The sequence below is a fragment of the Diplotaxodon limnothrissa genome, linkage group LG3 (assembly GCF_057381915.1).
Source record: "Diplotaxodon limnothrissa isolate DT_005_m linkage group LG3, D_limnothrissa_male_GT1.1, whole genome shotgun sequence".
Taxonomy (NCBI): domain Eukaryota; kingdom Metazoa; phylum Chordata; class Actinopteri; order Cichliformes; family Cichlidae; genus Diplotaxodon; species Diplotaxodon limnothrissa.
Window position 1 is genome coordinate 3117959 of NC_140598.1, and position 25235 is coordinate 3143193.

At 41.8% G+C, this 25235-nt stretch overlaps 2 protein-coding genes across 2 annotated transcripts in view; both read right to left on the reverse strand.

The window, feature by feature from the left end:
• Positions 1 to 25235, reverse strand: part of LOC146634286 (NLR family CARD domain-containing protein 3-like) — a 612463-nt gene that overhangs the window by 435047 nt on the left and 152181 nt on the right. The gene's annotated exons all lie outside the window — the stretch shown is intronic.
• LOC146634292 (protein DVR-1-like) lies at positions 16486 to 18971 on the reverse strand. The gene has a single exon (XM_085375139.1). The coding sequence runs from the start codon at positions 18814 to 18816 to the stop codon at positions 17638 to 17640; it is 1179 nt and encodes a 392-aa protein (XP_085231265.1). The 5' UTR covers positions 18817 to 18971; the 3' UTR covers positions 16486 to 17637.

A 25235-nucleotide genomic window follows, 5' to 3' on the forward strand; every position in this document is an offset into this window, starting at 1 on the left:
CTCACAGTGCTCGCCGGCTGGTCCAGATGGGTGTAGACACGATTGAGCAGGTAGATGATGGCGTCCTCAGTTCCGAGACGAGGCTGATAAGCGAACTGAAGGGGATCCAGGTGTGGTCTTACTATGGGTCGCAGCTGGTCCAGGATGAGCCTTTCCAGGGTCTTCATGATGTGGGAGGTCAATGCCACGGGCCTGTAATCCTGGGGGCCACTGGGACGTGGCGTCTTTGGTACAGGGACGAGGCATGATGTCTTCCACATCACCGGGACCCTCTGCAGACTCAGACTCAGCATAAACAGTTTATGAAAGACTCCACACAGCTGGGGGGCACAGGTCTTGAGGACAAGGGGACTCACTCCGTCTGGTCCAGCAGACTTGCCTGAGTGAAGTCTCCTCATTTGCATCTCAACCTGGTATTGAGTGAAGGTGATGGGTGGGGGAGGGGTGTCAGGAATCTCACAGGAGGCAACATGTGAAGAGAGAGGCTGGCACAGTGGTGTGGCTCTGGATTCCAGGCTGACTGCAGGTGAGGTTGTGGGGGTGGGAGCAGACACTGTGGTGTCGAATCTATTGAAAAACAGATTCAACTCATTGGCTCTATTCTCACCTCCCTCAGTTCCCCTGCTGTTGGTTGGCCTGAATCCAGTGATGGTCTTCATGCCCCTCCACACCTCTCTCATGCTGTTCTGCTGGAGTTTCCACTCCAGCTTCCTCCTGTAATTGTCCTTAGCCTCTCTGATCTTGTCCTTTAGTAACACCTGGATCTTCCTCACCTCCTCTTTGTTGACCCCTCTGAAAGCCCTCTTCTTGTTGTTGAGGAGGGCTTTGATGTCCTTAGTCACCCACGGCTTGTTATTTGGGTAACAATGAACAGTCTGAGCTGGAACAATGGAGTCGGTGCAGAAAGTTATGTAGTCTGTGATACACTCAGTAAGCCCATTGATGTCCTCGGCGTGAGGCTCACAGAGTGTTTCCCAGTCGGTCACCTCGAAACAGCCCTGTAGTTCTGCTAAGGCCTCCTCTGACCACCTCCTAACAGTCCTGGTGGTCACAGGTTCCCTCCTCACAATTGGCACATAGCAGGGGGTGAGGTGAATCAGGTTATGATCTGACCTACCAAGTGGGGGGAGGGAGGAGGAGCTGTATGCATCCTTGACGTTAGCATACAGTAAGTCTAAAGTTTTCTCTCCCCTGGTGGGACAGTCCACATATTGTTTGAATGTTGGTAGTGTATTGTCCAGTGATACATGGTTGAAGTCACCCGAGATCACAATAAAGGCACTCGGGTGCTGAGTCTGTAGCCGAGCTATGGCAGAGTGGATAGTGTCACATGCAGCTGTGGGGTTAGCAGAGGGGGGTACATAAACAGCCACCAAGATGACGTGAGAGAATTCCCTGGGCAACAAATCCTTTCTTTGATTGTTATGTTGGCAGGGTTACACCACCGGTTGTTAACTAAAACAGCAAGCCCACCTCCTTTCCGCTTACCGCTAGCGATGCTGTCCCTGTCCGCCCGAACAGTGTGGAAGCCTTCCACGGAAGCATTCTCATCGGGAATGTCCTGGTGCAGCCATGATTCGGTGAAACACATCAGGCTACACTCTCGGTATTCCCTCTGACTCCGTACCAGTGCTGAGAGCTCGTCGATTTTAATTGCCAACGATCGCACATTACCCATCACGATAGACGGCAGACACAGTTTAAACCTCCTCCTCGCTTCGAGCCTCCGCTGTCTCACCGTCACCTTTTTTCTTCTCTTCTGTCCTTGACCTCTGCATCCCCGATGTGTTTTCCTCCAAATTTCAGCTGGTACTTCTGCGGGCCTGGCCAGCGAGCCGGCCGGCATCAGGTCGATCAGCTGATCTCTGGAGTAAACAGTCCGTGCGTGTAGGAGATGTGCCGCGGTCCCGTTCCTTGATAAAAGTAACAGTTCCACGGCCACCAGAAGAACAAAAACTCTCTCAATCCACATGATTGAGTAAGAGATAGAAAACGGAGGAAAATACAAGTCAGAAAAAAAAAGAATACGTAAGAAAAAAAAGCTAAACTAAGAGAAAAGCAGGAGCGACTGTAACAGGCTGCACGCTGGTTGGCGCATGCGCACTGAATATATATATGAACTATATATGAAGCAAACTAAAGCTGATGCAAATCTTTTCTAAGTTTTTTCTATTTCTTTAACATATGGGTTTTATACGTTTTTTCTATTTCTTTTCCATGGGTACACACTTGCTTCGTGTAAATTGCTGAAATTAAACATGAAAATAGGCATAAAACACTTATTCTAACGAACAAATCAAGGCAAATAATCTAAAAACTAGTACATTAAATCATTTTAAAGATATTTCTTCTTTTTAAATTTAGCTAAACACTAATTTAAGATTATATTTCTGATTAAGGACAAAACAAAACTGAAACAGAGCAAAATTGTCCATCTTTATTTGTCTACTTTAACAATAACCTGCAGATAATAAAGATACAATTGAACAGTACAGGTCCAACAATATAAGTTTGTTTAAGTGGTTTCAACATTTCAACAGCCTTAGAGGTTTCGCCATTGACCCATTAAAATTGACGAGAGCGACATAGGAAAACCACAAAGATTCTAATTTCTTCCGAATGACACCAAATACCACAAAACTTGTCTGGGTGAGTAAATGAACATTTTCCATTTTAGAAATAAGACCCAGATTGAAAAAAAAAAAAACCAGAAGTTTTCCTTTAAGTGCCCTCTCATAATCTTATCTGAAAGTTACACACTACTTTCCAATAAATGCATGCCATTCTGCCAGGTCTTTTCTGTAAGATGATGTACACTGAAAAAAGAAAATAGTTGAACCAACTTAATTGAATTATTTCAATTGGTAACACCAAATTTAATTAAGTTCTTTGAAATGAAGTTAATACATTAGATTAACACAACTGATTTAAGTTACATGTACTTAATAAATTAATTGTTGTCAAATAAACATTTTGCATTAATCCAACCTAAAATTAAGACATTTCAACTTAAAGTTTTCAGTTTTTCCAACCCAATAATTTGCATAACCCAAAAGTAAAATATTGCTCTTTGCTAACCTAATAATGTGGTTTAGTGTAAATTACTTTTTGTAGTGACTCTAAAATGAAATTTTAGTTTGTTTAATAAAGCTTAAATCAAAATTTTAAGTTGGCTGAAAATATTTTTTTCAAAAATTCAAAATCCAATGTTTTTTTTTTTAATGCTTTATTGTATAAATGTAATAAAGTATTACCTTTATGGCAACCAACACAGCTTTTGGTCAAACACATTACACATTTGTCCTTTTTAAAACACATATGCACAAAATGCAAGTAACACTTAGTAGGACCACAAAGTTGTCATCAAAGTGTAAAGTGCAACACAGTATTACACAAATATCAATCTCAACACATATAGTGTCAACTATGAAAAAGTGCCCCAAGAGTATACAGAAACTTCTCTTCAGCTATAGCCAATGAATAAATATCTAGCTTCCTGCTAACTTCTAACTGCGTTAAATGTAATAAATTTTGTTTTCATGGATGCCTGGAAATTAAACTTCATAGTTACACCTGGTAAAGCAGCAATGCTGATCGTTTTTATTAAAGATGAAAGAATTTAGACAGTTTTTAACTCTCAGTGATGCTGCAGTGTTGGTTTGACCTGAAGGTACGGAGTTTAGGACCCAGATTACTCCCAGATTTAAGAGCATCTTAGTCCGACAAATACGACAATAACGACGGCCGCTTGCATGTTCTGCAAAAAAATGTGCTTTGTCGTGTATCTGACGGACAAACACCAAACCAGTTCCACATCACTGAAGTTGCACCATTTTTACAAACCAATTCTGGTTCATCTGTTTCACTCAACAATCGGCCATGTGCGTATGAAAACAAAGGCACTGCGCATGCGCGTTTTACTCCCATTCTATCGCGATATTTCATTTTCCTATCGTTGCCTAACATTATACCGGTATTATCGTGAACGGTATAATATGACCCAGCCCTATATATATATATATATATATATATATATATATATATATATATATATATATATATATATATATGAGAGAGAGAGAGAATCTGTGTATATATATATGATTGCATATGTACATGTGAATATATGTCCAGTGTATGATATATATGTCATAAAAATCCACAACAGTAACACAGCTTCTCCTATCACCATATAGAGAATTTGGGGATGTGTGGGAAAAATAAAATATGACCATTTCAATCTAGAATTACCACAGGAGATATTTTCATCGTGTAGAAATCAATGTAAAACAACTGTGGCACTCCTGGTTGCCTAGTAACACATTTACACACATTTTGATGTGCACATAAAATGAAAATAATCAAATCACATAACATTGCTTTCATGTTTGTGTTTAGTGTTGATGGTGCACCTTAGACGTTAATGCATGTTAAAATGAATGCATTACCTAGATATCTATATGTATTTCAAAGTTTGCCCATTTGTCTGTCTAATTATTTCAGAACTATAAATGACACTATTTCATCATTTATTTGGGCCGGTAAACATCCAAGGGCTAGTCGCTCGCTTCTTTATGGGGAAAGATCAGCTGGAGGTGTCATGATCCTGGGCCATGTTGGCCCAGCATTCTTAGTTTCATGTATTTTTGAATTTTGTTCCTTATTTGACTTCCCTTTGTGACTTTTACCCCCTGTGTATCTGTGAGCCCTCGTTTCCCCTCGTGTTTTATTCCACGTTTTCCCCAGCCCGTTATGTCTGTGCTCTCCCTGTGCTCCCTCTCTCCTCCTGTCTGCGCCTCTGTGTACTTCCTGTTTTACTTTGACAGTCTCCCGTCAGTATGTGTCATGTTGTGTTGCTCCTGCCCTGTCTCGTTATGATTATCTGTGTCAGCTGTGTTCCCCATGTGCTCCCACCTCCCTCGTTAAATCTCTGTGTATTTATGTCTGCGTCTCCCTCTGTTCAGTGTCACATTCTCTCTCATTCATGGCCGTGAGCTTCTCTGTGTGCTAGTGTATTGCTTCCCAGTGTAGTTTCTTATCAGTTTGTTTCGCCGTTTCCCTCCAGCAATAAAGCTGTGTTATTGGGCATCTAACACGTATAATACATTATTGTGGTGTATGTCTCCCTATACTAATTGGTGCCAGAGTGAAGCAGCCTCCTGTTCCTCGTCATTACTTGCTTTAGCATGTGATACCTCACAATCATCCCTATTAAACCGGTCTTCCAACCCAGTTGTTACTGAAACATTAAAAATTTGACACTTTGGTTGGCTCACCCTCCCTCTTGCAACCCCGATCTGCCATAATCACTTATTTGTTCCAGCAAAGATTGACTTAAGATTCTCTGTTTTAGAACATAAAGGTACTGATGATCTATACGTAAATGAGGTTTTTGCAAGTTTTAACGAACTAGTTACTTTAATTTCATTAAATCCGATTTTATACGGTACTTCCAGGAGCCAAAACTTTGTTAAAGGGTAAAAACTAGCTTCTCCACCTAGTGAATCTCTTTTAGTGAATGTCCACCAAAAAACTGTTTAAACACCATGAAACAGTTTCAACCTATTAACAGCAAAGACCTGGAGGACATCTTAGGTAAACTGAACTCCTCCTCCTGCTGTTTAGATGTCCTGCCAACAAGTTTTTTCAAAAAGGTCTCAAAGACTTTAGAGTCAGACCTGTTACAGATCGTCAACTTTTCTTTATTATCAGGTGTGTTTCCAGAATCACTAAAAACTGCTGTAATCAAACCTATACTGAAAAAGGACAATCTTGACAAGACACAAATGAACAACTACAGGCCGATCTCAAATCTCCCGTTTTTAAGTAAGATCATTGAAAAAGCAGTTTCTCAACAGCTCAGTTACTTCTTAAAACAGAATAATTGCTACGATGCCTTCCAGTCAGGTTTTAGACAGAACCACAGCACTGAAACCGCTCTGACCAAAGTGTTTAATGACATATGTCTGAATACAGACAGTGGAAAAATGTCAGTCCTAGTTTTACTGGATCTCAGTGCAGCATTTGATACAGTTGACCACAATATATTACTCAAACGACTGGAGAACTGGACAGGTCTTTCAGGAACTGTACTAAACTGGTTCAAAACATACATAGAAAACAGGAAATACTTTGTATCAATAGGTAACTTCACATCTGAGCAGACAAGTATCACATGTGGAGTTCCCCAAGGTTCCATCTTGGGACCCCTTCTGTTTAACATCTACATGCTCCCACTGGCACAGATTATAAACAACAACAAAATAAACTATCACAGCTATGCAGATGACACACAAATATATATCACAATGTCACCAGGAGACCGAGGCCCTGTACAGGCTCTTGGTAAATGCATTGAGGAAATCAATGACTGGTTGTGCCACAATTTTCTCCAGCTAAACAAAAACAAAACTGAGGTAATAGTCTTTGGCGCCAAAGAAAAACGATTACAGGTCACCAGAGAACTTCAATCTATACATCTAAAAACCACAAACCAGGCGAGAAATTTGGGTGTAGTGATGGATGCAGACCTAAACTTAGAAAAACACATTAAGACAATAACAAAGTCAGCTTACTATCACCTCAAGAATATATCAAGGATAAAAGATCTGATGTCTCAACAGGACCTGGAAAAACTAGTCCATGCATTCATCTTTAGTAGGCTTGATTACTGTAACAGCATCTTTACAGGTCTACCTAAAAAATCAGTCAGACAACTACAGCTCATTCAGAACTCTGCTGCTCGAGTCCTCACTAAGACCAAAAAAGTGGACCACATCAGTCCAGCTCTGAGGTCCTTACACTGGCTGCCTGTCCGTCAGAGGATAGACTTTAAAGTTCTGATGCTGGCCTATAAAGCTCTGAATGGTTTAGGACCAAAATACATCAATGACCTCCTGACCCAGTATGAACCATCCAGATCCCTCAGGTCATCTGGATCCGGTCTTTTATCAGTTCCCAGAGTCAGAACCAGACACGGAGAAGCTGCATTCAGCTTTTATGCTCCTTATATCTGGAACAAACTCCCAGAAAGCCTCAGATCAGCTGAAACACTCAGTTTATTTAAATCCAGGTTGAAGACTCACCTGTTCTCAGCTGCATTTGAATAAAGCACCAAATCCACACTTTAAGCTTAAATTTCAAAACTTACATTTAACTACTGATTTTATCTACTGTTCTGATTTTATCTGTTTTGATTTTATATACTGTTTTGTTTGTTTGTTTGTTTGTTTGTTTGTTTGTTAGTTAGTTAGTTTATTTGCTTGTTTTAATCAATTTTAAATCATGCTTTTTATTTGTTCTTGTTTCTAATGTCTCTGTAAAGCACTTTGAATCACCTTGTTGTTGAATTGTGCTATACAAATAAACTTGCCTTGCCTTGCCTTAAACAGTACCAAGATGAAATGGGAGTCAGAACTCCATATGAGTTTTTCTGAGTTGTTGTGGGATGGAGCGGTAGGGGCCATTAATTTGTCTTGTAGTTGCGCCAGACTTTCATTAATACAATTTAAAATTTTCCACAGATTACACTACAGTAAAGAAAAACTGTCAACATTTTACCCAGATAAATTTGATGATAAATGTAACAGATGCTCACAGATACCTTGCAATCTTACTCATATGTCCTGGGCGTGCCCTAGGTTGTCTGAATTTTGGCATCAATTCTTCAAAATAATTTCAGATATATTGGGTATAAAATTGATTCCGACTCCACATATCGCTATATTTGGAAAACCACCAAATAACCTTCATACTACAACTATTCAAAATAACCTTATTGCCTTTGCTTCTCTCATCGCTAGAAAAATAATTTTGTTGTTGTGGAAATCATCTCAGCCACCATTAATTAAAGTCTGGTTATAGGATATCTTAGGACTCTTAAAATTGGAGAAGATAAAATTCTCCATCAGAGGCTCATCCGATAGATTTTTCTTTTCTTTTTTTTTTTTTTTTTTTTTTCTTCACTCACTGGAAACCATTACTTAAATACTTAGAAAAGTAGAACTCTCTCTGTAGTCCACCATATGACAGTGTACAAATTGTTCTGCTATTCCCGGCAGTGGCTGTTCTACCTTATAAGAATGCTTTATTTAAAGATATTCCAGCATTATTAATTTGTTTCAACCGCTGAGCAGGGATTCAGTAATATTAATATTGTTACTACTCTTAATATTTAAGATTTATTAATGTTAATATTAAACTATAAGGATACGCACTACTATCTTATTGTTGATTTCTTGTTCTTGCTTTTTTTGTATATTTTGTATGGGTTAATTCATTTCCTCTGTAACATATTCATTTTTACATTATTGGGAGGGAGTGGGGGTATTCAGGTACTCATCCCATTTATGTTTTTTTTTTTTTTTTTATATGCTATAAAAAAGAAAAAGATTATTTCTATATGTACCTATGTGTATTATGACAGTTTGGTATTGAAAAATAAAAGAAAACAAAGTGTAACCGGTTTTCCTTCCTCTGTGTCTGGCCATGACTGATTAGTCCCAGCTGTGTTCACACCTGTTACCCATCTCCTCGTTATCCTTCATGTGTGCCCTCTGTGTATCTGTGAGCCCTCGTTTCCCCTCGTGTTTTATTCCACGTTTTCCCCAGCCCGTTATGTCTGTGCTCTCCCCGTGCTCCCTCTCTCCTCCTGTCTGCGCCTCTGTGTACTTCCTGTTTTACTTTGACAGTCTCCCGTCAGTATGTGTCATGTTGTGTTGCTCCTGCCCTGTCTCGTTATGATTATCTGTGTCAGCTGTGTTCCCCATGTGCTCCCACCTCCCTCGTTAAATCTCTGTGTATTTATGTCTGCGTCTCCCTCTGTTCAGTGTCACATTCTCTCTCATTCATGGCCGTGAGCTTCTCTGTGTGCTAGTGTATTGCTTCCCAGTGTAGTTTCTTATCAGTTTGTTTCGCCGTTTCCCTCCAGCAATAAAGCTGTGTTATTGGGCATCTAACACGTATAATACATTATTGTGGTGTATGTCTCCCTATACTAATTGGTGCCAGAGTGAAGAAGCCTCCTGTTCCTCGTCATTACTTGCTTTAGCATGTGATACCTCACAATCATCCCTATTAAACTGGTCTTCCAACCCAGTTGTTACTGAAACATTAAAAATTTGACACTTTGGTTGGCTCACCCTCCCTCTTGCAACCCCGATCTGCCACAATCACTTATTTGTTCCAGCAAAGATTGACTTTATGTTCTAAAACAGAAAATCTTAAGGTACTGATGATCTATACGTAAATGAGGTTTTTGCAAGTTTTAACGAACTAGTTACTCGCTTTAATTTCATTAAATCCGATTTTATACGGTACTTCCAGGAGCCAAAACTTTGTTAAAGGGTAAAAACTAGCTTCCCCACCTAGTGAATCTCTTTTAAACAGTACCAAGATGAAATGGGAGTCAGAACTCCATATGAGTTTTTCTGAGTTGTTGTGGGATGGAGCGGTAGGGGCCATTAATTTGTCTTGTAGTTGCGCCAGACTTTCATTAATACAATTTAAAATTTTCCACAGATTACACTACAGTAAAGAAAAACTGTCAACATTTTACCCAGATAAATTTGATGATAAATGTAACAGATGCTCACAGATACCTTGCAATCTTACTCATATGTCCTGGGCGTGCCCTAGGTTGTCTGAATTTTGGCATCAATTCTTCAAAATAATTTCAGATATATTGGGTATAAAATTGATTCCGACTCCACATATCGCTATATTTGGAAAACCACCAAATAACCTTCATACTACAACTATTCAAAATAACCTTATTGCCTTTGCTTCTCTCATCGCTAGAAAAATAATTTTGTTGTTGTGGAAATCATCTCAGCCACCATTAATTAAAGTCTGGTTATAGGATATCTTAGGACTCTTAAAATTGGAGAAGATAAAATTCTCCATCAGAGGCTCATCCGATAGATTTTTCTTTTCTTTTTTTTTTTTTTTTTTTTTTTCTTCACTCACTGGAAACCATTACTTAAATACTTAGAAAAGTAGAACTCTCTCTGTAGTCCACCATATGACAGTGTACAAATTGTTCTGCTATTCCCGGCAGTGGCTGTTCTACCTTATAAGAATGCTTTATTTAAAGATATTCCAGCATTATTAATTTGTTTCAACCGCTGAGCAGGGATTCAGTAATATTAATATTGTTACTACTCTTAATATTTAAGATTTATTAATGTTAATATTAAACTATAAGGATACGCACTACTATCTTATTGTTGATTTCTTGTTCTTTTTTTTGTATATTTTGTATGGGTTAATTCATTTCCTCTGTAACATATTCATTTTTACATTATTGGGAGGGAGTGGGGGTATTCAGGTACTCATCCCATTTATGTTTTTTTTTTTTTTTTTATATGCTATAAAAAAGAAAAAGATTATTTCTATATGTACCTATGTGTATTATGACAGTTTGGTATTGAAAAATAAAAGAAAACAAAGTGTAACCGGTTTTCCTTCCTCTGTGTCTGGCCATGACTGATTAGTCCCAGCTGTGTTCACACCTGTTACCCATCTCCTCGTTATCCTTCATGTGTGCCCTCTGTTCTTTGTCATGTTCTCCATAGTAGCTGTGCCATAGAGTGTCTTTCATGTTCTCTCAGTTATATCTGGTTATGAGTGCTTCAGTTGCCAAGATCTGAGTTCAAGTTTATCTTTTGTTTGCTTCTTTTAGTGTTTTGTCTTGTACTTTGCTTTATGTAATTACTATATCAAAAAAAGCTGCCTCTTTAAGTTAATATTGTCTCAGAGTCCTGTATTTGGGCTCTACTCTAGCCTCCAGCACAGCTCACCATGACACTTAAACTGTGTTTTGTCTGCTGAGCTGATCTTGAATGATTAACTCTCACAACCAATTTGGTCTTTTATAATTACAACAAAATAAAAGTCCTGCCAATGTCACAAAAAAGGAGGGAGAGATACCTGATAGAAATCAGTTCTGCCCAAATTTCATTAGAACATTGACTTTGCGACAAGAGGGGACAGCATGTTAGACCTTGTTTACATAAACATTCAGCATACAAGGCTTCACCCCTCCCCCAGATTGGACAATCTTAAATACACCACTGATCTATGCATCAAAGCTACAAAAATCACCCGAGTGCCAAAGAAGTGCCACTGTTCCCTGCTTCAATGACTACCGGCTGGTGACACTTACACCCATCATCGCAAAGTGCTTTGAGAGGCTGGTATTGAGGCACATGAAAACTCACCTCAGCTCAGCTGCTACAGTTTGCCTACTGCCCAAACCGCTCCAGAAATCATGCCATCTCGTCTGCTGTTCACCTTTCTCTCTCCCAGGATCACCACAGGGCTGTGTGCTTAGTCCACTGCTGTTCACCTTGCTAACACATGACTGTACTGCACAGTACAGCTCAAATCACATGATCAAGTTTGCAGATGACACAACAGTGGTGGGTCTCATCACCAACAACAATGAGTCTAAATACAGAGAGAAGGTACAGCAGTCTGTCTTCTGGTGTGGTTCCTGCAAGTTTCAAACATGCACTAGTGCAGCCACTGCTTAAGAAACCTGGCCTTGATCAGAATCAGAAAGGGTTTTATTGCCAAATGTTGAGCAGGTTTATAACATTAGGAAATTGCTGCGGTGCTTCAGTGCAAACATACTGTCATAAATTACGCTAAAATAGACATTAAAATAAAAATAAGAATAAGAATTAAAAGTGCTAAGTAGATATATACATGAGTGCAGGTGGTGATCAGTGCCAAACATTGAATGATGCAGTGAACACAGCGTAGGGTCATGTGTTAGTGGTGGGAACAGTCTTATGGTTACTGTTCATGTGTCCAACAGCAGAGGGGAAGAAACTGTTCTTATGGCGAGAGGTTCTGGTGCGAATGGACCGGAGCCTCCTGCCTGAGGGGAGCAGGTCAAACAGACTGTGTCCAGGGTGAGAAGGGTCAGCTGAGATCCGAGCTGCATGCCCCAGTGTCCTGGAGGTGTACAGGTCCTGCAGAGATGGGAGTCTGCAGCCAATCACCTTCTCAGCAGAGCGCACAACACGCTGCAGTCTCTGTTTGTCCCTGATAGTGGCTCCAGCGTACCACACGGTGATGGAGGAGGTGAGGATGGACTCGATGATTGCAGTGTAGAATTGCATCATCGTCCGTGTTGGCAGGTTGAATTTCTTCAGCTGCCTCAGGAAATACATCCTCTGCTGGGCTTTCTTAATGACGGAGGTGATGGTGGGCTCCCACTTCAGGTCCTGGGTGATGGTGGTACCCAGGAAGTGGAATGAGTCCACAGAGGTGATGGGGGTGTCAGTCAGGATGATGGTGGGGAGTGGGGCTGTGTGCTTCCTGAAGTCCACAATAATCTCCACTGTCTTCTGGGCATTCAGCACCAGGTTGTTGTGGCTGCACCAGGACATCAGACGTTCAACCTCCCTCCTGTAGGCAGACTCATCCCCGTCCGAGATAAGTCCAATAACGGTGGTGTCATCTGCAAGCTTGACAGACTGGTGGGTGGAGGTGCAGCAGTTGGTGTACAGGGAGAAGAGCAGAGGAGAAAGAACACAGCCCTGAGGGGAGCCGGTGCTGATGGTCCGGGAGTCCGAGACATTCTTTCCCAGCCTCACATGCTGCTTCCTGTCCGTCAGGAAGTCAGTGATCCACCGGCAGATGGGATCAGGCACATTCATCTGGGAAAGCTTGCCTCGGAGATGGTCTGGAAGGATGGTGTTGAAGGCAGAGCTGAAGTCCACAAACAGGATCCTGGCGTAGGTTCCTGGGGAGTCCAGATGCTGCAGGATGAAGTGTAGGGCCATGTTGATGGCGTCATCTACAGACTTGTTGGCTCTGTATGCAAACTGCAGGGGGTCCAGGAGGGGGGCCGTGAGGGTCTTGAGATAGGAGAGAACCAGGCGCTCAAATGACTTCATGACCACAGATGTCAGAGCCACGGGTCTGTAGTCATTTAGTCCAGTGATCCTAGGTTTCTTGGGGACAGGGATTATGGTAGAGGACTTGAAGCAGGCAGGCACATGACATGCCTGCAGTGAGGAGTTGAAAATGCCAGAAAACAGTGGGGCCAGCTCGTTTGCACAGTGTCTGAGGGTGGCAGGAGACACACCGTCTGGGCCGGGAGCTTTTCGAGCATTCAGACTCTTAAACTGCTTCCTCACATCTGCTTCATGAATATGAAGAGTTGTGGTGGGAGGAGGTGGTGTGAAATCCTCTTTTGTGTGGGGTGAGGAGGGGGGTGTTGTAGGTGAAGTGTTTGAAGGTGGTGATGGCTCTATGGAGGGGGGAGAGGTGGGGGAATGAGTGTCCAAAGTGTCTCTATTGTTGGGGCCGTTGGAGGTGTGAAGGCTGCCTGATGGCTCGTCAAAACGGCAGTAAAAGTCGTTGAGGGTGTTGGCCAAGAGCAAGTCATCAGTGGAGTGGGAGATTTTAGGCTTGTAGTTGGTGATATTCCTAAAACCTTTCCACACAGAGGCAGAGTCATTCTCTGAGATCTGCTGCTGCATCTTCTCAGAGTGCTGGTGTTTAGCAATGTCCACTTCTTTAGTGAACCTGTACTTGGCCTCTCTGCAGCAGTCCCTGTCTCCGCTTCTGAACGCCTTTCTCTTTTCCAGCCACAGCTTTTTGAGTTTAGGAGTAAACCAGGGTTTGTCATTGTTATAACTCACCCTGGTGCGTGATGGCACAATGCTGTCCTCACAGAAGTGGATATAGGAGGTGACGGTGTCCGTAAACTCGTCCAAGCTGTTAGAAGCAGCCTTCATTGTGTCCCAGTCTGTAGACTCCAAACACGTGCGAAGCTCCTCCACAGCCTTGTTGCTCCACAGTTTTTTGGTCCTCACGACAGGTTTGGAGAGCTTCAGCCTCTGTCTGTACGTGGGGATTAGAAGGATCATGACGTGGTCAGAAAGTCCGAGTGAAGCGATAGGCCCCACTGATCGTGCTGTAACAGTGGTCTAATGTCCTCTCCTCTCTGGTCGGGCATTTAATATACTGCTTGTATTTGGGAAGCTCATGGCTCAGATTGGCTTTGTTAAAGTCCCCAAGAGTAATGATGAGAGAGTCCGGGAATGTCCGCTCCATGTGCAGTATCTGCTCCGCGAGTGCGCACTGAGCTGCCTGCGCATCCGCATGTGGCGGGATGTAAACAGCGGCCAGGATGAATGAAGCAAACTCCCGCAGAGAATAAAACGGTTTGCAGTGAATAAAAAGGTATTCCAGAGAGGAAGAGCAGTGCTGAGCAATCACTGTTACATCTGTGCACCAGCCACACAGTTTTAGCGAACTATAGGCCTACTTCCAAGCTCCCTTTACTTTCCAAGGTTTTAGAGAAAATTGTTTTTAGTCAACTGAAAGATTTTCTAGATGATAATGGCATCCAAATTTATTTACCCCTGAAGCAGAAGGGTGGCATCTCCATAAAACCTCTCACAACATGCCTAGATGACATTAAAGCTTGGTTGGCTCTAAACTTTTTAAATTTTAATGAAAAGAAAACAGAGTGGTTGGTGTTTGGACCCAGTGGTCCCTGCGAGTCCTCCTCTGTTGATTTGGGACCCCTGGAAGTTTATTTTAAACCTGTTGTTATTGATCGTGGTTTTAAGTTGGATGGTGATTTTAAATTGGACAACCAAATCAGAGCAGTGGTGAAGTCCAGTTTTTATCATTTAAGGCGACTGGCAAGAGTAAAATCTTTTCTTTCAAGGCAGCACCTTGAAACAGTGATCCATGCTTTTATTTCTTCGCGCCTGGACTACTGTAACGCACTTTACGTGGGGGTCAGTCAGTCATTGCTCTCAAGTCTGCAGCTGGTCCAAAACGCTGCTTCATGACTCCTAACAGGAACTTTTAAAATAGAGCATATAACCCCTGTTCCAGCCTCACTGCACTGGCTGCCTGTGTCTTTTAGAGTTAATTTTAAAATTCTTATGTTCACAGTCTTGCCCCGCCTTACCTCTCTGAGCTTCTTCATCTCCACACACCCTGTCGGTCTCCCAGGTCAGCTGACCAGCTGCCCCTGGAGGTACTGAGATCCAGGAGGAAGCTCAGAGGGGAGCGGGCCTTCTTTATCGTGGCTCCAAAATGATGGAATAATTTGCCCTTGCACGTTAGAGAGGCCCCTTCACTGTCCAATTTTAAATTGCGTCTTAAAACCCACTTTTATTCTTTGGCCTTTAACCTCAGTGAGACTTAATTTCCCCTTGAAATTAAATTGCCGTACTTTCCGGACTACAAAGCGCACCTGAATATTAGCCACACAAGCTAAAATCAGGGGAAAATCCTGTTTTGTACCTACATCAGCCGCACCTGACTAAAAGCCGCAGGTGCTTTAATGTTTACTTACCATATGTAAGAGAATATGCACAAAGGGGATTGTCAGGAAACAGATGGCTGTTTGGGAACACATCCCTTGTATTAATATTTTGAAAAACAAGTTACCGGTACATATTTGCACAACTTTTTATGTACAAGTACCGGTAATTACAAGAACGAAACATGTACTGTGCTTTATAAACGAGTAACAAATGTAGTAGTACATAACAATAACCTACAGCACACCAGAAAAAACGATTCGGCCTACCTTTTAGGCTCAGGTGCAGTAACATGGCTTTAACAAGAAGAAAAGTCAGTCATTCACCACCATCTTTCTCTTCTTCCTGCGCACTAAAACCACCAAAGTCCTCTTCTCCAGTGTCGGCTTTCAAAACCAAAAAAATTCTCGTTGTCAGTGTTGGAGTCGAACACCCTCTGAAGGGCTGTGGCGGTGTCCTCATCTCCATCACGCAGCAGTCCAGCCCTTTGAAATCCGTTGGTGATCGTGGATGTTTTCACACTTCTCCACTCTGTCATAAATTTGTGACACCAGAATGGCCCACCTCTGAAATTTTTCATCTTCATTTCGTTGGCGACTGTTTTGGCTTTTAGTCGGATCTTCACACCTGAAACACCTCACCCGTTTGCTCTTTACAATCATACCTTCATAGTACAAGACATCACAACACTTCTTTTTTTACTATGAAACACTATCAGAAAAGAAATAAACCTTTAAAAGCTATCACCCACATTTAAAAACATTCTATTAAAAAAACAACAAATATGACTGAAAGTATTACATTTATAGTTGCATGTTATTATCTCTGTATGAAATATTGAGTTCTATTTTAATTTTTTGAAAGCCTACACTGGCTGTTTTAGTGGAAGTACACGTATAGGTTAATGATACCTAGCCAATATAATCCACTCAAAATGCTCTACAACCTTACCTGAATAAATCTAGGCCAAGTGAGCTGATATTAGGTGATTTCAAGGACACATTTTACTCAAAGCTGAACCCCTACAGCTATTTATTTTAGCATGTATTGATTTCATTACTAATTTCACAACCAATTTGATTTGTGTACATTTGAACTAATGGAGCTCTGTAGAGTTAAGGATGCTGGGAATTCCTTTTTTTTTTTTTTTTTTTTTTTTTTTTTTCAAAATATAGCCTTGAGGTTTACTTCTTGACCTCACCGATTCTTTGGATATCCCAGCTGGAGGAGAGTCCGGGGCTGCCCTGTATCCCCCTCCACAGTAGTTTTCCTCTAATTCTATTGTTTAGTCTGGGGGGGCTGTCCTCTCCCCAGGCTATTAACTGTGGCTCCCTGTTTATCTGGCTGAGGCAGCTTTTACTCATTATACGACAGGTAGACCCCCACTGTCAATACATTCTTCCCTCCATACAGAGTTACACACCAAAGTTTATAGCTAAACCAACTAATTTGTACGTCAGAGGTCAGGGTTCAGCAACTTAATGTCATTCTTGAGAGCTTTAAGGTCGCATGAAATGCTCTGAGAACACAATGGGAGGAATAGCCGCCTTGAGACCAGGAGGCCCAGGTTCGAATCCTGCTCAAACCCACTACTGTCCTTAAAACAGGGGTTGACTAAGCGTAGATGTAAGTGACTTTGCAAAATGTCCCAAATTTAGCAGCAGTGCTGATGGACGGGAGGTAGTTGGACACCTTACAGTGCGTGTACGTCGCGTCCTCATAGTGGTACCAGAGGGAGATGAAGATGCAGGCTATGAAGCCGGTCACCGGCAGCAGAACAGTCCCCACGGCGAAGCTTTTGAACGGCAGCCGGATGAGGAGCCGGTCCCGGTCCAGGCTGCTGTACGGCCCCTGGAGGATCCTTCACGGCTCCCCGGGCTCGCTCCTCCTCGCTGCCATCGAGCCCCGAGTCTTGCTTTTTTTTTTTTTCTTATTAAAAGCAAAATAGTTCTTAAAATCTGCTTTTTGTTAAACAAAACTTAACTCCCTTTTAGGTCTTGGACTCAGAAAATGCTATTGGATCGATGCCGCCCAGTATTGCAAGTGATGTGTAACAGACCACTTAAGCCATTGTTAAAACTGAAAAACACTAAATTCCTAATTTTATTTCATTAGGCTTAAAACAAAAGACAAACAAAAGCTTTCAATAAGAGCAAATAGGTTAAATTCTTTAGAAATTACTGTCTGCAAACATATTCCATTACGTATTGAAAAACAATCACTTTAAAAAATTGCAGTAGCAACAATTCTAGACTCGCATCACTGGATAAAGCAGCTGAATGAATCAGAGGATAATATCTGGTGACCGGAGGCCAATCAGAAGCGTCCAGCATCTTCAGCGACACCCGCATTCATCCACCACCATGTCCTGGTAATGCTGAAGCACCACATTGTCATTGTTGTCGTAGTAGAGCATGGAGATCGAGGAGAGACGGATGGGGACGCAGCAGGGCTGTGGCGTGTTCTCTGGATCCAAGGAATGCACCAGGGTCTGCAGGATGGCATGGTTGGTGCCGTTCAGGCTCTCACTGAGCGGGAACGGACACTCCCCGTGGCAGTAGTTGGCCATGAAGCCCTGCGGGGCGATTACCCAGTCCTGCCAGCCGACATCTTTAAAACTGATGTAGAGACGGCGAGCTTTACACACATTGCTGGGTGTCACGGGGATGTGGATGGCGCTTCTCCTCTGTCTGGACCGACACCGATTTGGGTTGAGGGACACAGCCACTAGTGAGGCCTGAACCAACGGGAAGGTGAAGTCTTGTTCCAGTGGGAGGGAGTTACCGGGGTAAAACAGAAAGAACTCTTCCGGGTGTGGTCCGAGAGGGAGCAACTCTAAAATTAAGCCGTAGTTAGACCCCGGTTTGCGCCAGCTCTCTGCCACCGCTGTGAGATCGATGGTGATGGAGGTGGACTCGGGCTGCAGCTGGACCGACTGGGACAGCAGGAGTCTGCGGTTCGCCTTAGGATTAGTTCCCTTCAAAGTCGATCGGATCACTTTATAAAGAGAGGCACTAATGGCCTGGGACCCTTGCAGCAGCTGCACGGGACTGAGGGGCTTCCAGTGGAGCTTGATTTCCAGCTGAGCCAGAGATAGCATCTCCACAGGCTGCAGGATGGACATGTTGAAGAAAAGATGCTTCTCCAGGCAAGCCTGACAGCTGCTGCTCCAGCCAGACACCATCCTGCCTTGGTCTTGGATGTATCTGACGATGTTGCCGCGGACTCCATACTCTGACACCGTGCAGGGCTGGCTCTCCAGAGCCTGGAGCTTCTCGGCCCTCCGGAACATCCTCCAGAGAGCGGAGGGGACATGGCGCCGGGGCTGGAGGCTCCCTGCAGGCCTCGGCCTCTCGGAGAGCCCCAGGGACATCAGGAGGAGCTGCTCCTGCCTGTTTGTGTCCTCCACGGGTGAAAGGGCACACGCACCGAGAAAACACACTGCCAGCAGCAACACAGGAGTCATGCCCGGACTTTCTGTTGATGAGTCCCGAGTCTTGCCGCGTCCACTCATTTTGGTTCTTTTCTTCGTAGCATCGAGAGTAAGAGAAAATGTGGCCCGATCTGCTCAAAGCCTCGCTTATATTTCCGCAGAGCGCGGGCGGATTCGTCACGCACCAATCGCAGAGAGGCTTGCGGCAGCGCGCAAATTCAATGCAATTTTCTCCAATGAGCAGCACACACCGAGGCGGGGCGATGCGCCACGTGGAGCCCGTCACCAATCACGGAGCGGCACGGCGTCACAGCCAGTCACACACTTTAAGAGCAGCGAGTCTCCTCTGTTCGCTACATCCAGCTGGCTCGCCGCATCCGTGGAGAGAGAGCTTAAGCTGCACGCTCTCCTACCAACAACGGCTCTTTTCAGAGCCACCTCACTCACTCACACCAAGAGCTCGCTCCTTTATTGTTATTCTTAGTATTGTTTTTAAAATTGAATCTTATGCTCACACTTCAATCTTCATGCTGTTTCTATTCCTGAAATTACAGTTGGCATCAACATGGAATTCACTGACTTCAGTTACGAAATTTATATTTATTAAAGTATTTTTCAAAGAAACCTGTTAGTCACTTAAACTCAAGTTCACTCATAAAATGTCCTTCATAATAACGTTACAGGCTATGCTAGGCTTTGGCCCAATACGCGGGTTATGGATGAGAATAGAATGACGCAAAGGACACCGCTTCCTCGTTTCTCTATTGTCAAGTCAAGTCATCTTTATAGCACAGTTAAAAGACATCAAGTGTCGTTCAAAGTGCTGGACAGAGGGATAATATAATAAAAACAATATAGATAAGATGAAAACATTGTAGAAAAATTGTAAGACATCCATATGTGTACATGCAAATATGCACTGTTATCTTTTGCAAGTAAAGCAACCGTCTCATGAAAACTTTTCGTCGTTGTTTCCTTAAAAAATGTTTATATTTGTGACAAAAGTGTGCAAAATGCCCAACACACACAATCAAACACGATCTGTACAGCGTGATGAACGTCATCTGTTTTAAATATATTAACTGAACAATCTGCAACAGAGTTTGACAATATTTTAAATAATTCTTTATTTTTTGAAAAGTGTTTTATGTGCTACATTTACAGCTTACCTTTATGATGCACCGCAACAGAACAAACTAATGAACACATTATTCAAATCAACTTGTTCTCCTGGTCCATTTTAGATCAAATCTAAAAGTTTAAATTTTATTCAATTTGTATTTGTCACATAGACAATCATACATAGTGCGACATGCAGTGAAATGCTTATGCCAGACCATACAAAAACGAAACGAAACTAGCAATAAATAATATACAATACAATAATACTACTACTACTACTAATAATAATAATAATCTTGGTTTGTCTTAGAAACGTGTAAGTTGTTTGAGGAGTCACATGAGTAGCCTATATTTCTGTCATAGGTTTCATGTTTAATAATGCTGCTTTGTTGATTTTCACGGTTTCTGTTTGGAGACAGAACAAACAAACCGATAAAGCTCGTATTTTACGTTTCCTGTTTTACCACCATGCGAAGGGACTTTACCTCGTTAGTGCTGCTGTGTGTGTGTGCGTGGGTCGCAGGGGAGGGGCACTATGTGTTGTAACCAGTGACTATGATGTAACTGTACAAAGTGTGTCAGTCTTGTCAGCCCACTAGCCCAGACACCGACCAAACGGCTAGCCCCTGCCCCAGATGGCGAACAGAGAACGGGGGTGTGTGAAGACCCCACGCCTCACTCCTCCCGCTCACTTATTGTGTTGATGCATGCACTGATCAGTGGTCTTTGATCAGTGGGTTTTGGTCAGTGGTGTTGATCAATGGTCATGAGAATTTGCATAATTATGATTAAGGAACTGACCTCCCAGCCCATTGTTCCTTCAGTGGGCTGGTTTCAGTCATTATGCAAATGTACTGTTTATAAGATTGGAAACCTGCAGTTAGCTGAGACTGATAAAGTCACTTGGATGAGTGACGAAACGTTTCTCCCACAAAACGCTACGTCCAGATGAACAGAATCAACTTTTGGAGATTTACTTTCCTGGATGATTGAGAATGCATCAAGATGATGCATGCTATTCTAACGTACATTTAAAACATGGGAGGGGCATGGTGCCATGCCTGAGGCTCAAACACAGGTGAATAAATTTGTTTATTATTTATTCAAATTCAGTTAATTCCGTTTTTTTTAAAGACTCGGGTTTACTGTATATTGTCAGGATTATCTATGTACAGCTGACCAGAATCCATCAGATTCTGCAAACACAAATATGGTGTTGTGGCGATCGGGAGCTTAAAGCTTTACAGTCACAGGGGAAACCCGACTACGCCAACCTGGGAGTTTCACACAGACAGTATCTATAGATACTATGTACTATGCAAATGAACTATATAACTATAGTTAGTGCCTTCTTGTTCATTTACATAGTTTCTAAGGTTTGTAACACTTGAGCCAGAGCCGTGATTGGGAGTAAAATAACGAATTTATTGACAGCTATTTAAAACAGACATCAGAAGATGCAATCATGTATTTGCACGTGTACTGTTAACTGATTCAGAGCCTGGATTACCAGTGGGCGAATGCATAAATAATCACGAACCACGGAATATCCCACCACCAGGGCACCCAGTCACCTCTACTTTAGGCCTTCAGAGTAAAAACACAACTTATTAATAGACCCGAAACGGGAAATCAAATACGTCCTCTGTGGTTAATCCGACTCCACAAACATACCAGTAGTACGAACAGCCTTAATCAACCAAAAATAAATATAAATAAATAAATAAATGAATCAAAATAGCAGCTACTATTTATAGTCGGACCATACAATTTGATTGGCCACAACCGATGATTAGCAATGCAATGTTAAAATAAAATATTATTTCTGCTTCACGGATTTCACCCAGCTCAAAAATCACATTTACACAGCACACAGCAGAGTCAAGTACACTTGATGTGTGGACTTTATAACAGTTTTAAATTGTGTTGATAGGCACGTGAAACCAGAGTTATGATAAAAAAAAAAATATATATATATATATATATGCAATGTTTGTGTAGGAACCATAATTGAATGTATTGAATTTTGATGATCACTGGGTTTTTATTTGTTTGGTTGTTATGGGAGTCACGTGGGTGCTAGCGGTGACATAAATGGGCGTTGTCAGTCTGTCATTCACTGGGTTTTGATTTTGACAGAGAGGAGGGCTGGATAGCCGTAGTTTTTGTTGACCGCTGCACTACATGTTTCGCTTCGTTATATTAGAGCCTGTGACGTTGTAAGAGTCTGAATCAGGAGCTGATGATATTACTCTGTAAACTCTCAAAGCACTTTAATAAACAAGCAAACAATTCCACCTCTCGCATTATTGCGTAAAGTTGACAGCGCGTCAGGCAAATAGGCAGGCTCCAGCCCCGGCCTGTAGCGACTGTGGAAGTCGCTACATCTTTAGTCAACAAAAAACGGCATTCTGGAGAAGCAAGCCGCAAGCAGGATCAAAGAAATCAGATCAAGGAACCTGAAAGACGCCAAGTAAGTGCAGCGCATCTGTATGAGTGAGCCCAGCAGCACCGACACACCTGACGCAATTCTGAGGAGCGCAGGTAAGAATACCTGTGTATGTCTGGTTGTGGAAAAGGAAGCCACATTGTGCATTAGCGCTGAGATGCTTCAAAAGGACACACTGAACGGAATGGAATGGATGTTGGTTAAATGTGCAACGTTTTGGCTGCGCTCTTGGAATGATGTCTGCGCTGCGTCTTATTAATTATGCTGCTTGGATGACGTTTACATGGACAATTAAAGTGCCGCTACGTTGAAAGGATTTTATGGTCAAAGTCTATTGTGGCTTCCAGTGGATATGTTTTAATGGATGATCCCTTTGTGACTTTTACCCCCTGTGTGCCCCTCTGTGTATCTGTGAGCCCTCGTTTCCCCTCGTGTTTTATTCCACGTTTTCCCCAGCCCGTTATGTCTGTGCTCTCCCCGTGCTCCCTCTCTCCTCCTGTCTGCGCCTCTGTGTACTTCCTGTTTTACTTTGACAGTCTCCCGTCAGTATGTGTCATGTTGTGTTGCTCCTGCCCTGTCTCGTTATGATTATCTGTGTCAGCTGTGTTCCCCATGTGCTCCCACCTCCCTCGTTAAATCTCTGTGTATTTATGTCTGCGTCTCCCTCTGTTCAGTGTCACATTCTCTCTCATTCATGGCCGTGAGCTTCTCTGTGTGCTAGTGTATTGCTTCCCAGTGTAGTTTCTTATCAGTTTGTTTCGCCGTTTCCCTCCAGCAATAAAGCTGTGTTATTGGGCATCTAACACGTATAATACATTATTGTGGTGTATGTCTCCCTATACTAATTGGTGCCAGAGTGAAGAAGCCTCCTGTTCCTCGTCATTACTTGCTTTAGCATGTGATACCTCACAATCATCCCTATTAAACTGGTCTTCCAACCCAGTTGTTACTGAAACATTAAAAATTTGACACTTTGGTTGGCTCACCCTCCCTCTTGCAACCCCGATCTGCCACAATCACTTATTTGTTCCAGCAAAGATTGACTTTATGTTCTAAAACAGAAAATCTTAAGGTACTGATGATCTATACGTAAATGAGGTTTTTGCAAGTTTTAACGAACTAGTTACTCGCTTTAATTTCATTAAATCCGATTTTATACGGTACTTCCAGGAGCCAAAACTTTGTTAAAGGGTAAAAACTAGCTTCCCCACCTAGTGAATCTCTTTTAAACAGTACCAAGATGAAATGGGAGTCAGAACTCCATATGAGTTTTTCTGAGTTGTTGTGGGATGGAGCGGTAGGGGCCATTAATTTGTCTTGTAGTTGCGCCAGACTTTCATTAATACAATTTAAAATTTTCCACAGATTACACTACAGTAAAGAAAAACTGTCAACATTTTACCCAGATAAATTTGATGATAAATGTAACAGATGCTCACAGATACCTTGCAATCTTACTCATATGTCCTGGGCGTGCCCTAGGTTGTCTGAATTTTGGCATCAATTCTTCAAAATAATTTCAGATATATTGGGTATAAAATTGATTCCGACTCCACATATCGCTATATTTGGAAAACCACCAAATAACCTTCATACTACAACTATTCAAAATAACCTTATTGCCTTTGCTTCTCTCATCGCTAGAAAAATAATTTTGTTGTTGTGGAAATCATCTCAGCCACCATTAATTAAAGTCTGGTTATAGGATATCTTAGGACTCTTAAAATTGGAGAAGATAAAATTCTCCATCAGAGGCTCATCCGATAGATTTTTCTTTTCTTTTTTTTTTTTTTTTTTTTCTTCACTCACTGGAAACCATTACTTAAATACTTAGAAAAGTAGAACTCTCTCTGTAGTCCACCATATGACAGTGTACAAATTGTTCTGCTATTCCCGGCAGTGGCTGTTCTACCTTATAAGAATGCTTTATTTAAAGATATTCCAGCATTATTAATTTGTTTCAACCGCTGAGCAGGGATTCAGTAATATTAATATTGTTACTACTCTTAATATTTAAGATTTATTAATGTTAATATTAAACTATAAGGATACGCACTACTATCTTATTGTTGATTTCTTGTTCTTGCTTTTTTTGTATATTTTGTATGGGTTAATTCATTTCCTCTGTAACATATTCATTTTTACATTATTGGGAGGGAGTGGGGGTATTCAGGTACTCATCCCATTTATGTTTTTTTTTTTTTTTTATATGCTATAAAAAAGAAAAAGATTATTTCTATATGTACCTATGTGTATTATGACAGTTTGGTATTGAAAAATAAAAGAAAACAAAGTGTAACCGGTTTTCCTTCCTCTGTGTCTGGCCATGACTGATTAGTCCCAGCTGTGTTCACACCTGTTACCCATCTCCTCGTTATCCTTCATGTGTGCCCTCTGTTCTTTGTCATGTTCTCCATAGTAGCTGTGCCATAGAGTGTCTTTCATGTTCTCTCAGTTATATCTGGTTATGAGTGCTTCAGTTGCCAAGATCTGAGTTCAAGTTTATCTTTTGTTTGCTTCTTTTAGTGTTTTGTCTTGTACTTTGCTTTATGTAATTACTATATCAAAAAAAGCTGCCTCTTTAAGTTAATATTGTCTCAGAGTCCTGTATTTGGGCTCTACTCTAGCCTCCAGCACAGCTCACCATGACACTTAAACTGTGTTTTGTCTGCTGAGCTGATCTTGAATGATTAACTCTCACAACCAATTTGGTCTTTTATAATTACAACAAAATAAAAGTCCTGCCAATGTCACAAAAAAGGAGGGAGAGATACCTGATAGAAATCAGTTCTGCCCAAATTTCATTAGAACATTGACTTTGCGACAAGAGGGGACAGCATGTTAGACCTTGTTTACATAAACATTCAGCATACAAGGCTTCACCCCTCCCCCAGATTGGACAATCTTAAATACACCACTGATCTATGCA

Bases quoted from the DNA above. Each gene is read 5' to 3' on its own strand.
- LOC146634292 (XM_085375139.1), bottom strand. From the start codon at position 18,816: ATGAGTGGACGCGGCAAGACTCGGGACTCATCAACAGAAAGTCCGGGC.